Source organism: Podarcis melisellensis, assembly GCF_964234715.1.
Source record: "Podarcis melisellensis genome assembly, chromosome: 11".
NCBI lineage: Eukaryota > Metazoa > Chordata > Lepidosauria > Squamata > Lacertidae > Podarcis > Podarcis melisellensis.
Genome location: NC_138543.1, coordinates 36,400,293 through 36,415,658, shown reverse-complemented (window position 1 = coordinate 36,415,658; position 15,366 = coordinate 36,400,293). Strand labels below are relative to the sequence as shown.

The 15,366-nt window shown below is 43.3% G+C and overlaps 1 protein-coding gene across 2 annotated transcripts in view; it reads right to left on the bottom strand.

The window, feature by feature from the left end:
• Positions 1 to 1,963: 1,963 nt before the first annotated feature.
• The window catches only part of THBS4 (thrombospondin 4), a 37,579-nt gene continuing 24,176 nt past the window's right edge, over positions 1,964 to 15,366 (bottom strand). Inside the window, exons 10-22 of one of the 2 annotated variants that reach the window (XM_081929347.1) lie at positions 15,025 to 15,177; positions 14,307 to 14,411; positions 13,766 to 13,873; positions 11,928 to 12,087; positions 10,104 to 10,222; positions 9,127 to 9,179; positions 7,736 to 7,929; positions 6,265 to 6,443; positions 5,898 to 5,946; positions 5,141 to 5,337; positions 4,715 to 4,887; positions 3,371 to 3,510; positions 1,964 to 2,069 (exon numbers count right to left, since the gene is read on the bottom strand). In XM_081929347.1, coding sequence (XP_081785473.1) covers positions 2,008 to 2,069; positions 3,371 to 3,510; positions 4,715 to 4,887; positions 5,141 to 5,337; positions 5,898 to 5,946; positions 6,265 to 6,443; positions 7,736 to 7,929; positions 9,127 to 9,179; positions 10,104 to 10,222; positions 11,928 to 12,087; positions 13,766 to 13,873; positions 14,307 to 14,411; positions 15,025 to 15,177 — 1,692 coding nt within the window. In that variant the 3' untranslated portion in view covers positions 1,964 to 2,007. The other variant, XM_081929346.1, reaches the window with a different exon arrangement.

The following is a 15,366-nucleotide window of genomic DNA, read 5'->3' as shown; positions in this document are numbered from 1 at the left end:
ACCTCTCTCTCTCTCTCTCTCTCTCTCTCTCTCTCTCTCTCTCTCTCTCCCCTAGCAGGAAAAAGAAATCCAAAAACCGTAAACTAAAATAGCAATTGACTGCCCTTTTCATGAAAGCCATCATCAGATACCTGAAGCAGCCGTTTAATTCCTGTCTACTGGTAGAGTTAGCCCTGCAAGCAGGGAATATGGACCCTGGCTTCTGGTTGCTTGTGTGGATAAGGCAGCACTGAGGTCTCTGCAAAGGAAGACATGGGGTAAAAAGCACAGGCCTGTTCAGGCATTATGTAATATAGAACATGAGCAGGGAATTCTTCAAGAGTGCATGAGAGCTCCACACCCACCATTGCCATGTGTATCAGCCCCTGCATACTCCACGCAATTGGTGACCTTGCCTTATCAGGGTTTCTGATCCTATAGAGGTCTCTAAGCACATTCAGTGAAATGCACTTAGAAGCTGGCCTTGGTAAGTGGGGGCTGGTGAATGCAGGAATATTGAGGGCAGGGCTGACCTGTAGGCCCCCAACACCCCCTGCACATGCTTACATTTCCTGTTCGGACAGAACACCAAGATAGGGCTTGCCTGTTACGTACACAGCCTCGACTCCATGTTGTTTTAAATGAGAAGCTACTGTGGCAGAGGGAAATTTGGAATGGAGAAAGGAGTGGGGGAGGGAAGAGGCTCTTAACCCTTTCTTGCCTCCTTTCCCCCCTTGCTTTCAACAATTCCCTGCCTCCAGCTCAACTTCAATTATGCTCTTGCAACACATGACTAAGATGCTGTTGAGGGGAAGGAGGAGGAAGGAAACAATGAGAGTAAATTTGGAGTGGGAAAAATGGGTGAAGTACCCGCTCTGTTCTATACTTCTGTTTTATAAGCACCTTTTTTGCTTGTTATAATGAAGGCAATGAGAAAGCTTTCAGCACACCCTTTTGTGTGACATGTAATTAGCCGATTTATTTCTGTTTATTTACAGCAGGAGGGGTGAAATATACTCAGAGTAGAGTGTGAATTTCATGCTCTTTATTCAGCTCATAGTAGCAATGAATGAAAATTTCCCCAAAACTTCTAGCTAAATATACATTATTTACACAATGGGCCCCGCGTGATTGGCTAATTCCGGGCTGCTCCTGTAGGCCAATCAGGTTGCGGATTCACCTCCTCCAGAAGCCTGATTGGCTGCTCCTGCAGGCCGCTGATTTACTTCCACCTGGAGCTGGATTGGGTGCAGTGGCGTAGCGTGGGGGGTGCAGGGGGGGCCGGCCGCACCGGGCGCAACATCTGGGGGTTAGGGGCGCAAATCCACGGGTTAGGGGGTGCAAATTACTTGCCTTGGCCCGGGTGCTGACAACCCATGCTACGCCACTGTTTGGGTGGCACCTGCAGACCAATCAGACTGCTGCACTCTGGATCTTATTGTTCTAGGATTCAGCTCAGTACATAACAAGGGGGGAACCTCAGAGCCAAATGCAGCCCCCCAAGCTTCCCTATTTGCTCCTCAAGACTTTCACAAGATCACATGACCTCTCACAAAGCCACACTTCACACCAGCCCTGCTCTGTGCTTCTGCCTGGCTGAATTGTGTCCCTGAACTGCTACAATGCCTCCGGCTTACCTGGACGGAGAGAGATGACAGTAGGTGGCTGCTTATTGAAACTGCTGTGGCTGGAAGGCTGCCGTACTGTGCAGAAGGAAGAAGCACATGTGTTGCTCCATCCACTTTTGCGTCCAGCATATGGTTCCCAGAAGACACCCCATGAGAGAATGTGGCCCCGTCTGATAAAGATTCCCCACCCCTGATTTACAGGAACAAACCAATGAGCTGTACCCTAAAGGTTTTAACTTTAAAAGAGAAATTCAACTCTAAATGGCCCCGCACCCTATTCTATCTATGGTGTGCTATCTTTACACCAATAATGACAAGCGTAGTGTGAACTTGCACAAAAAAAAGCCGTATAAGAATTTAATATACATTGCTTTATTGTTTGCCAAAGCAGCTTGTATTCTTAAATATCTCCAACTCCATATTGCTGAGCCTGAAATTCTTGGAAGTCCTCGGGGATAGTATCTAAAAACAAGAAACAGAAGACACACGATTAGTCTTTACTCTTGGTATGAAACTCATGAGCATTTTATTTTCTAAGTTCAGGTTAAGAGCTGGTGCCTGCTTATTATACACAGCTGTAACTTTTTTTTTTAGAGGTTCTGTTTTACAGATGGCTTAATTAAATATGAGTGTGATCTCTACAGGGGGGAAAGCACACCGTAAGGCCAGTATTGTGAACTCCTAGGCTATTATTACCCATGTTGCATCTGCAGGGGTCAAAATGGTTCAGCTTCTTACATGGCCCAAGTCCAGTCCTAAGCAAGAAAATGTGCAAAATTCAGCAATCCTCCATGCCTCCTTTTTGGGGGCAAGTGCCCCCAGCCTTTCCTAAAGAGCCCTGGGTGCCTTCAGGCAGAAGTTCATCCTTACCTCACTCACCCACCTTCCCTGTCCTTGAACAGGACAAGCTTGTAGCTTTTTGCCAATATGATTCTGCATGGCCAAGATTTCCAGACACCTTAGCTGTGCATCTGCCAAGCAAATCCCAGGCACCTTCACATGCAAACTGCCAGGACAAAATCTTACCTGACCTCTGCAATTTCAAAGTTAGAAAGAAGCCAAGTCACTCATCATAGGTGCCAGACTGTGGCATCACACTTGCCAAGGCAAGCAGAACTGCTCAAGTCTACATGTCTCTCTGCTTAAAGCTGGACTTGTCTACTACAAAACGCCACAGATGTAAGGAAGGATTTACATCCCACTGAATTCAATGGCCTTCCTGCCAAGTAAGACTGCATATTAAGATTGCAACTTTAACTGTCCATGGCTGTACACTTTTGTTAGCTGAACAGTTTCTATGACTAAGATCTGAACAGCAAAGCCTGAGGGCTTCTCCATTGATCAATTGTTCCCTATTTTGTGGCCCAAGTAACAGTGGGAATATGACTACCTAAAGGAAATAATGTGAGTCAATGGATGCACCTGTTACTTCTTGATGATGTTTTTCTCCCAAGATTCTTATTTCAATATTTCCAAAATGCTCAGTATTGTGCAAAGATTACTGGTGTTTTTACCATGATTAATTGCACACTTTTTAGATCTCCAAAGGGTCTTCTGCAAGCAACTGACATTTACACAGCAGTTGAGTTATCAGCTGTACTCACATCTGAGCAGCCCAGAGACCTGCTAAGTCACATTGCAGATTTGGAAAGCATAGCAATGCCTTATCTGCAAAGTCATTCATGCAACTTCCCTAAAACAGCTTTCCTCTTTATAGCTGCCCATTTGATTAGGCAGGAGGAGGATGTGGGGGAAAATGTTACCATTGCAGCGATACTTCAGATTGGACCAAATAATGTTTTCCTGAGAGAAGCAGAAAACACCAAGCCTTCCTCCACGCATGGTAGTGTCTATGGTCACTCCAGAATCCGCCACCAGTTCAGAACCTTCATAAAACCTTGCCCTTTGAAAGTGAAACAAATAAAGATAGATGTATCCTGATTCTCTGCACATAGTGGGTTGTTTTCTTTTCTTTTTTAAAGTGAGGTGCTGGTACTCATATATAGATATAGATAGATAAAAGTGCTGTGTGTGGCAGCACAAAATGGCTGCCATGGGCAGAAAAAGGGAAAAGGTACTTTGTATTGGTGAGCATTGTTACAAGCGCACACACACACACACACATCTATGAATTTTTATTTTGTAGTTTTACTGGTTTTTATGTTTATTGTTTCTTGTACACCGCTTAAAGGTGAAAATAACTAAGCATATAAATTGCCAAAATATGGAAACATCTCTCTTTTTAAAAAAGATAGGAACCTAGAGCTGATTCATGTTATGATATCATGAAACAGACATGGAAGACTTGCAGCTGAATGTGTTAATAAGTTCCTAGTGAAAAGCACCGTGATTGGGGTGAAAAGCCAAATGTTGTGGTTACCAATATGTGTGAACTCAGCCTTAGTTTGTTGGGGAAATGAGCTTGCTGAGAGTCTTGCTTGGTAATAATTTCTGACAGCAGGAAGACAACATGCCAGATTTTTTACAACTCGTCTCCTAGCCTGTGAGTATAATTCACATTAACATATTTCAGGCAGCAAAATGGCACTGTTGCTTAAAGCAAAGTAAGCAGAACTTTAATTAGGCGTATATCCCGAATGAAGGCTTGGGGTGGATAGCATGTTCTACATACAATATTTAATAGTTGCAACAGACTATTCAGGTACTGGGCAAAAACTGAAAACCAATAAAATAAAATAAAAAGCAAACCCATTACCATCATTAGAGCTACATTTATACACAAACGTATGGTAGTGTGTATTGTGAAACAGAAGTTTGTTTTTTGCTTTCACACACTGTACAGTTGTACCTTAGAAGTCGAATGGAATCCATTCCGGAAGTCCGTTCAACTTCCAAAACGTTAGGAAACCAAAGCACTGCTTCTAATTGGCTGCAGGAAGCTCCTGCAGCCAATTAGAAGTCCAGTTGGACGTTCAGCTTCCAAAAATAGTACACAAACCAGAACAGCACTTCTGGGTTTGCAGCATTCGAGAACTAAGCTGTTTGAAAACCAAGGTACGACAGTATTGCCTTTTTAAGTATACACATAGACCACAATAGATGTTCACTTAGAATTGCATTGTATCCTGCTTTGCCCATCGCCTTACCTAATATACCCAACCTGAGGTCTGTGCTGCAAGAACCAGCGATAGGAAACTTTATCCTTCCAGCCTACATTTCGAGGGTCTTTCCAAAGAAGTCTGACTTGATCATTAGTGTCCCCTGTGTGCCAAAGTGAATTCCTGAGGTGCTCTCCAGGCCCAGTTTTTGATTTAACAGCCTACACAGAACACAAGTACAAAGACAAGTCAAAAATAAGAAATCTCCTTTAATAACAATAACATTTCTCCGGGTATTATGAGAAAAACCAGAAGTTTTAATTCTTTCCCCATTCTGTAATGGAACCAGGCGCACACATCCAAATAAACGAACATTAGAAACCACATCATACAAACGCCCTGCCAGTTCCATCTTAGTGCAACGCTAGATGACAGCATTAATGAGATTTGGGTCATTTTGGCTCAAGCCTGTACCTTCAGCTGAATCCCAGGTTCTGCAACAGCTCTAAACGGAGTTGCCTGCCAATAGGTCTGCTCAGTCTGTTTCCACATCACCACATAAAAGCTGGAACTGTCTTGATAACCAAAAATGAAGCCGGCGTAGTCATCATCCGTTGCCGTGTTGACAAAGAAAGTGCCTTCAAAATCAACTCCGTTGAAAGCTGTGTAACCTGTTCGAATGTATAGGTATACACATCAAGTCCAAACCAATTATAAGTGTAAAACTTGTAAATACTTGTTCTTCCTTTAGATGAAAAAGGTCCAGTCAACTGCTCCAGACCCCAGGCCTGCAGTGCCCAACCCCTGCTTTAACCAGAAATGCTGGAGATTTTATCTGAGATTTAATGCTTCTAGCACTAGGCTATAGACCAAAGCATCCTGAAGCTGGATGAAGGCTGCACATTGGGGATCACTATACAGTGGTACCTCGGGTTACATACACCTCAGTTTACAGACTCCACTAACCCAGAAATAGTACCGTGGGTTAAGAACTTTGCTTCAGGATGAGAACAGAAATTGTGCTCCGGTGGCGTGGCAGCAGCGGGAGGCACCATTAGCTAAAGTGGTGCTTCAGGTTAAGAACAGTTTCAGGTTAAGAACGGACCTCCAGAATTAATTAAGCACTTAATCCGAGGTACCAATGTATGCATCTTTTGAGCAAATAGTTATAATACATTTCTGCTTGTGAGCTGCCTTGTGAGTGTCTACAAAAAAAACCAACCTCACATACCTACAGCAAGTCCAGGATCGCTATTCATGGTCTGCACAATCTCCATGCCCTATAAAATATAAGCAATATAATTCATGAAGCTAGTCTAAGGATGTTTTATTAAGCCATGCCCAAGATGATCGATAAAGACCACTTTCATTATCAATGCTCATACATGTGTCACCTTGTGAGTCCAGCACATTTATGTTCTTTGCCAAAAATATCCAGATTGTTTTCCTCCAATAAGTACCACCCCCGCAAACCCCACCACCACCACCACCACATTTCAACATTAACACCCTTATTCTCCCAAGTTTTGAGAGAAGTCTTTGTTGCTTTTTCCTGCCTATCATTCCTGGATGCTTTTAGGTATTAAAAAATGTTTTACCTGGTTCAGAACCACCCAGTTAGGGTCAATCTGAGCATCCCCTTCTGGATCCAGGACGACAGTCTGATAAGCCCTGAAATCTGTCAGGGTGATCTCTGCATTCTCGGGACAAACGTCAATCCTATCTATCACTGTGTCTTGATCAAAATCTGATTCACAGATATCACCAACTCCATCACCTGGACACATGAACACAACACCCAAAGGATGTGATTTGATAGCTGTTTTCACAAAACAGCTGTTTCAGCAGCAGTTAACAGGGGGAAACAAATACTTAGGTTTTGCCAAGCTCATAGATATGCAGGAATTGCATCAGGCCCAATTTCTGATTGCCTCTAACAGTGAAAGGGAGGAGGGGTGGAGCAACCCTAGTAATGGCCAGGGACCAAGAGATAAAACTAAAGAGAAGCATTTGAGCAATGTGTAAGCAATCCTGAGGACTGAATTAAACAGAGTTGTACATCACTTTAGGAGATTCTGGCTGAAGCCAGATTATGAACTGAATCCATTTCAGGTTTCATTAACTACTATAAAGCAGGTAGGGCAGCCATTTGGACACCACCTGGTGAAAATAGGTGAGAAGAAGCAGCAGCCTTGCTATGAAGTGAACAAAGGAAAGGTGTAGCAGCTGGTGAATCACTGCCCTGGTACTTCAGACCAGAAGCACAGGAAGAGCCTGTGTTCCCTGTGGATTACACTTAAAGTGCATACTGATGTATAAAATGTGGGTTCTAACCAGGTTTTGGATAAAATTGGGGAACTGTGGTTACTCTGAATGACTCACCCAAAAATAAATGGGTGCAATTTATACCCATTTATACAATTACAGGTGTTGTTTGGTCTTTACATCTTAATTTTATTGGGCTTCATTAAGAGCCTTGACTTAATGTGCTTCATACCAAACCTTACCACCACTGCCCTCTCATGGCCTTTTGTAACCTGCATGAAATTGTTCACACTTGTGGTAGAGTCTGGTTTGACAGACAGGCCTCTGCTCTGCAAAAGAAGCTGAGATACACAGGACTGTGGGGAAAACTTTCTGCTCCTTCTATGGATAAAATGGCCCTTGCGCCTTATAATCACCAATTATATTCAATTCTCATTCAATATAAGTTTATTGTTCCTGTCAATAAAGCTCAAAAAAAGGCATTTCTTAAGGAAGCTGGTAAGAGACCGGTCACATAACTAGCTCTAAAATGCTTTGTTTTCAAGAGTGGATACCAAGGGGGAAATGTGGTGTTTCTAATTAGTTGTAGGTCCCTTCTGGATTCGATCCAGAAGAGCCAACCCCTTGGTTGACACTTATTCAACGTCAAAGCAAAGCTCAGTTCTGGAAAATATAGGTTCCTTATAATCAAAGGAAATCATCAGCTTCCTTTGAGGATTAGAAGGCACCATATCGTCACCATATGTTGTGCATTAAAATAAAAACTGAGGTAAAAAGAGAAAGAATAAGAAATGTCTGCCATACTGTTGTCATCTTCTTGTCCTGGATTAGGAACAAGACGGCAATTATCTGGGCCTGGAGGAACAAGGTCTGGAATTCCATCATTGTCGTCATCGTCATCACACTCGTCCCCCAGCCCATCCTTATCGGTGTCTAGCTGGGAACTGTTAATGACTGTGGGACAGTTGTCGGTGCTGTCTTGGTGTCCATCCCCATCGCTGGGAGTAAAGCAGGAGGGGGTAAAAGCAAAAACACCCTGTGTTAGTTCCTATTTCTATCTTTCTAAGTAATAGGAATGTTGGCTACTACTTCTTGTACTACCGACAAGGAAAGCTTGTTTGTTTTCCTGTATCCATCGTTACACCGGAAGGCCTCTAATGAAGGTATGTTGTGACAGTTAGTACTAGGAGACGAAACCACCTTGTTTGAGGAAACAATTGGAGATATTCACGTGATCTCAGGGAACTTCTTGAAACTTCTCTAACCAGAATATATCTGAGGTTACTACAAGCTGGAACTAGACATGAAGGGAAACACTGATGTTTATTCCTGTCCTAAGAATGGTAAACACTCTGCAGCCTGAATTGAGGTCTTTAGCCATAAGGGAAGTCATTCCCGCAGTTAGGTTTATAATGACTACCATCCTTGATGTATTACTGAGAATGGAGGCATCCAGCAAATGATTTCAACCCTTCTGACAATATTTGCTTATTTTACTTGTATGAAGTAAAGCCCAAATGGTCTTTTGCTGTTTTGTTTCTATGCACTTTTGGCACACAAAAACCTGTTTTCTATACACCATCATGCAGTTGTTATTGAAATGAGCTTTATTGCTCTTCTGCTTTAAATAACGGCATTAATTAAAGGAGGAGTAGCTAGGGGGTGAGCCTTGCAGTGCTGGGGTGTAGTTAACTCTTTCTCCTATGCTATTTTCTCAAAGGTCATCCCCACACCTCTCTAGTCCATAGCTGGGCAAATAGTGGGGAGGTGAACTGGTTATGAGACAGTTTAATCGCTATCCGCCTCAGCCTGTGAGGGTGCTTTTAACATATATGAAGAGAGACAATTTGTGGAAATAGATCGTAAATCTGCATTGGTTCCAATAATGAGTACAGTGTATTGAAAATAATTTAAGCTAACCTTTTACCTTGGTAGAGACATAGGTGCAATTTCAGTGAAATTAGTGGAAGGAATCCAACAAAGTGAATGTTTCACCCTTTCAAGGATATCTGCTTGTGCAGGGGAATGTTTCCCCCCTGACACATGCCCCCTACATCAGGAGCAGATTGAGAGAGGGTGCAGGCATGTCCCATTACACAAGCATAAATATTTGCAGTGATGGGGCAGGTTAGTTAAATACCTTCCAGCGGCATCATAACAAGGATGAATTTGATTCTGATTAAAATTTACCCTACCTGTCTTGATTGGTGTCACAGGAATCTCCTACCAGATCATTATCAATATCTGACTGTAAACAGAAATAGAACAAGATTGAATTACTAAATTGCAGAGAGGGGGAAATATAAAATTACATTGCTGGAAGTCATTAAAATTCAACGCACATCTTTCAATAATCTGTATTAGAAGGGGATTAATATCTGAATAGGTGGAAAGATGGATTGGACCCCAGTTGTGCATACAATTCTGTGTTCTATAGGCACAGATTATTTATCCTTAGAGAGATCCCCCCCCTGCATAAAATCCTTTTCAGTTTCTTTGTTTGCCTGCTTTTGCAATTAAAGAAGATTGACATTTAATCCCTATGGCTATTTATTCAGTGAGAACATTTATTGGCATTGGGCTTTATCTCAGTGATTTGCACAAATGAGGGCTCAGGAGTGGAGAACATGTTTTGAAAGGAGGAAGTCCCATGTTCAACCTGACACCTTCAAATAATGGCTGTCAGGTACAGAACTGGGAAAAAGCCACTTCCAGAGATTCTTAGACACCTGCTACCAGTCAGGCTGAGGTAGCAAACCTTTTGGGTTTTCTGGACACCTTTATGCATGGATTGATTAAATGTCAGATCAAGACTTGTGTCATACAGGAAAACAATAACTACAGCATTACAGTAGTTATCATAGTTCATACTAAAGTTTAACAGAGCTGTACTTTTCTTTCTTTCTAAATATTTATTGCCACAATGGAACTAGAACACTACACTTGAAATTTTCATAATCTTAAATTGACAGTTCCATTGTTGCTTCCACTAAGAACCAAAGACTTGATTTCCCATCCTGGTGCCATGCAGATGTTGTTGGACGCCAACTCCCATTTGTCCCAGTCAGCATGGCCAATAGCCAAGGATGATGGGAATTATAGTCTCAAATTATCTGGAGGATAACAGGTTGCCTACTCTGGCCTATGGCTCCCCCCCCCTGCTGTTGCTCACCTGATTTGGGTTGCTAATATCTGGGCAGCTGTCACAAGCATCACCCACACCATCATTATCTCTGTCTTTCTGTTCCCGGTTGGGGACCCTCTGACAGTTGTCCAAAACGTTCTTAATACCTGAATGAAACGGTGACACAAAATCAATGTTGGCTTTGCATCACTCTAGCAACTCATAAGGGCAAAAACAAAGAGTCAGTGTGGCATAATGGATAGCAGATGAGATGTGGACCAAGGAAGACCTTGTTGCAAATTGCTACTTGGCCATTAGATTCACTGGGAACTCTTGGGCTTGTTGGGGTCTCTGTGCCTAATCTGCCTCAAAGGTATTGCCTGAGGATGATATGGGATAGTCCCACATATAATTCTGAGCCCTTTGGAAAAAAGGAAGGATACAAAACAACAGTAGTAATGAGGATTGTGGAGAAGTAGTTTTAAAAAACCAATAAAAAATGTTTACTAGAACAGGGTTGGGTTTAGATACAATGTCTATGTATATGGGGTCATGTAAAGGGTTAAATTTGATGTCCTAGCTATCTGTTGGTGACTGACAGTTGGCTTTTATTTACTTACATAAGACTGAGGGGAGGGACTAGATTCTTAAGGAGAGTATTGTAAAATTGCAGTTTTGAGTGGCCGGCTAGGTAGAAATTCTTGTTAAATCACTGAATGGCAAAAATGGCCTGATGAGGGGGAGACTTATATGCCACTCAAATCTGATGTGTTGAAGGACAGGGTGGCTGGAAGATAAATAGGCCTATTCTACTACTGTTGAAAGAGACAAAGAAGAGCAAAGAGATGAAGAAGAGGAAGACAAGAATGAAGAAGATGACTTAGGATGAGACTAGCTAAGAATAAAGCTGAGGGAGAAGGCTGAAGTCTAGACTCTGGAGCTGAAGCAAGATGGAAAAGAGGTTATTGAGGCGAAAAAAAAGCTTGGTAGTATAATTTGCCCCCCAAAGAGCTGAATCACTGGCTTAAGCCAAAGACTGGCCATGAGGCCATATAAGGGCATTGAACAGTACGGAGAATTCAGCAAGGGGCTTCTGAAGATGATCAGAATGAGAACTGCCTGCTAGTCTGGCTTGAAGGAAACCAGGTGAAGTCCACAGTACCTGGTGGTGGGCTCAACTGAGTAATTGCCATATAGGTTAAATAGTGCTAGGAACCTCTCTTTACCAGCCAGCCTTATGTAAACCTCTGAAACTGTCAGTTAAGCATACAGTAACCTTACAACAGAAAACAGTCCGTCTTAAACAGTAACCAGCTATTGTTATTGTTTACCTTACTTTACATGTATAGGGTTTTTTTTAATAAATAAAAAATAGACAAATGATATCTTGCTACTTTTATTTTATGATACAAGTGTGTCTGGCTGCTTTTGTACCACATCCAAAATACCACAGCTACTGGGTTATAGAGTTACGGGCTATAGCCAAACTTAGTTAACAGTATAGTACAGATATTTGGTTGCAGTGGTTGCAGGTGGTACATAAAAGCTCATTCTCCACATATAAAAAGAAAAGATGAACTCACCACAAAGATCACAATTGTCACAATGACAATAAATAGGCCAGGAGCCAAAGAGGGCTTTGTTAACTGTCATTTGTGACTAAGGGACCTCATTGATGTTGTTGCTGCCTCCTAGTCTTCAGAAGCAGCTCTTTGGGGCGCTGAGAGCTGTGTTGAGTAAGTGGAGCCTAAGAATGTGCTGCAGCTGCTTAAAAAGTCAATGTTGAAAATGCAAGCTTTGATGCTAGGTCCCTCCTGTGCCAGTTTCAAGCGCAGAACAGAGAGGGTATCTAACAGGCGAAGATGTACTCACCATCTCCATCCATGTCATCATCACAGGCATCTCCTCTGCCATCTCCGTCCGTGTCTCGCTGGTCATTGTTTAAGACCATACGGCAATTGTCACAAGCATCACCAAAGATATCTTGGTCGCTGTTTCTCTGGTTAACGTTAGAAGCCAGTACACAGTTGTCCTGAAACAGAGAAAGGCAAAGTGCTCTGGGCTACAGTCACTCTGGAGCAGAATCACTCATCATCATCACTCTCTGCTGACTTTGCTTTTGAAAGTGATGAATTTGCAGAAGAATTCAGCTCAGTGGGTTCACACAGGGAATCTCCTTTTGAAACTTTGTTGTTGATGATGATGCCAGGCAACTCTTACAAGGTCTGCTGTACCATGTCCTGGGAGACTGAAATGCTCCCCCACCGATATTTGTTACCATTCTATATGTCTAATCGAGTCCTGCATATAGATAGACCTGTTTGATCTAAGTAAATAATCAATAAACACACAAGACATAACCGGTTGTACTTTTGAATAAATAAGGTATACTATTCATTGTATCAAATTGTAGATTTCAACGAAAGTCTCATAAAGTTCAACGAAGAAAGCAGAAGACCACTACTATGCTATAAGATCCACTATCCTGTAATATTACATATGAGCCTGTTCTACTGATGAAGCCTAGGATGGCGAAACAAGGCTAAAATTCCGGAAATCGTTGTCTTAGACTCTGTGAAAGGATTCTGTGGAACTGTTAACAACCCTTCATGTGGATTATTAGACACTTTGAACAGACAGGTGGAATAAATACTATTACATGTATGGATCTTATGCATGAACTGACTAGAGAACGAACTGATCCACTGGGTCTTCTGCTTTTTTCGTTGAACTTTATGAGACTTCCGTTGAAATCTACAATTTGATACAATGAATAGTATACCTTATTTATTCAAAAGTACAGCCGGTTATGTCTTGTGTGTTTATTGAGTATGTTACACGTAACCATAGGTTTGTTGTTGTTGTGTTGATCTAAGGCAGTGTTTCCCAAACGTTTTTGGGCAACGGCACACCTGTTTACTGAAAAAAAATCTCGCGGCACACCACCATTAAAGCCCCGCCCCGTGACGTCAGCGCGCAGCGTCACGCCGGGAGGGACGCACAAAAGTGAAAGTTTTTTCCGTCCCCCTTGCTGGGGAACCTCCAAGCTTTGGGGGTGGGAGGAGGCAGCAGAGCGAGGGACTGAGGGACGGCGGCAACTGAGGCGGCGGCGGCTGAGGCAGAGCTGGGAAGGGGGTTTCCAGGGGACACGGCAGCTCCTCGAAAGGCTTCTCTCAGCTGCGCTCAATCCGCCTCGGAGAGGATTTCCCCTCCGGTCCCATGCGTTCGTTTGGGGCATCGCTCCGGCTGCTCCCTCTCCCGCCGCGCAGGAGCGATGCCTCTCTCTGGCTCTCCCTCCGCGCAGGCTGAGGGAGGGAGGGAGGGGCGCGTGTGACCCGTCTCTGCTGGGAGACCAAACCCAGCGAGGCAGAGTCGCGCGGAGGCGCCCAGGCAGCGCTGCCGGCTGCGAGGAGGAGCGCCAGGCAGCAGCAGGAGGCGCGGCCTCTCCTCGCCGCCGCCGCCCCGCCTCTCGCCGCCCGACTCGCCCACCTCCCTCCAGGCATCTCGCGGCACACGAGGCAACGTCTCACGGCACACTCGTGTGCCGCGGAACACCGGTTGGGAAACACTGATCTAAGGAAATGGCAAAAGGCCACTGATGCACTAGAGGCTGTGCAGGGGCTTGATATAAAGGCTGATGCTTACGATCCTGCTGTTTGAGTATGGGAGGGATGTAAATTACACAGATAAATAATATCTATAACCAGTACCTGTTCATTTGGAATACCATCCCCATCGGCATCATCATCACAGGCATCTCCAATTCCATCTCCATCAGCATCTTCTTGTCCAGAGTTTGGAACCACCTTGCAATTGTCCTATGGGGGGAAAACAAGGTGGCGATCTAGAACCCATGCTTTTGATCATGGGTTGCAAGCTGTGGGCATATTTGCAAACTGCCAAAACTATTATGGGCATCATGCACATGATGAAGCCACACACCTGCATGCACATTCATTTAACCCCTCCCCACCAGCATTTAAAGCTTGAAGAAGTGTTTTTGCTTTTGGAAAAACCTAGTTGACAAGTGACCATCCTGGCGAGAGCAGCTGGGGAGGGAAGAGCTAATTTCTCCAAGTCTAATTTCATAAGCGAAAGAGTGCTGGTGTCAGGGAAGACCACGTGTGTCCAGAGGCAATACATTGCTGACTCATGTTTGCTCTGTTTCTCACCCTCCTGTGCCCTTCCCTGTGCTGTGATTTAAAATGAAGAAGACATGAGAGATCAGGTGCCTGCCCTCTTAGATCTTACCTTTCTGCAACTCTCAGCTGAGCATGAAAGTTCTTCATCAGGATAGCCATCAATATCGATATCTTTTCCGCACACAAAGCCATCGCCAGCCCAGCCAATACCACACTGCGAGCAAAAGTGTTACAAAATAAAGCCAGGCTGAGGAAGTCATTCTATAGACACACACAGTGCTGTTGGAATATGGAATTAGAAGACTCACAATACAGTGGTACACCTCGGGTTAAATACGCTTCAGGTTACATACGCGTCAGGTTACAGACTCCGCTAACCCAGAAATAGTACCTCGGGTTAAGAACTTTGCTTCAGGTTGAGAACAGAAATTGTGCTCCAGCGGCGCGGAAGCAGCAGGAGGCCCCATTAGCTAAAGTGGTGCTTCAGGTTAAGAACAGTTTCAGGTTAAGAACAGACCTCCGGAACAAATTAAATACTTAATCCGAGGTACCACTGTATGCTCTTAAGCAGAGCAGTGTAATTACGTACTACTAAAAATGTAAATAATTAGTATGTAATTAAGATGTCCTGCTTAGAGCGTATTGTCAAATTAATTGCATTTTTTAATATATATATTGAGAACTATGGCTCACCCCCAAAGGATAGCACAATACATTTTTTAAAATGAATTAATTAATTACAGAACATGGTTTTACTGAAGAATGTCAAAATAGGATTTGCTGCTCTGGGATCAAATGAAAACAAATCTGTGAGATCATCAACTTACAACACATGAGATGTCTCCTTGCCGCACTTCAGTACACTGTGCATGGGTGCTGCAAGGGTTCAGAGCTTGATTCCTGCAGCTCCTTTCAGGCCTGCATCCCTTGACCTGGTCTCCAGTAAAACCTGGTTTGCATGTCCCACAGCGGAACGAGCCCTTTGATGAAAGCAAACAAGCATATAAGCCAGTCAGACGCTGTTTGTGATTGGTCCGTGCACGTATTGTAGGAGGAACAATTTAAAAAGAGGTGTTCTTTCCTCTGAGAGAGAGAATGTTTTAACACATCTACACTTCTTTCTTTTCCTTTTTTAAAAAATGTAATGTTTTAATAGACCCCCTTTTAAA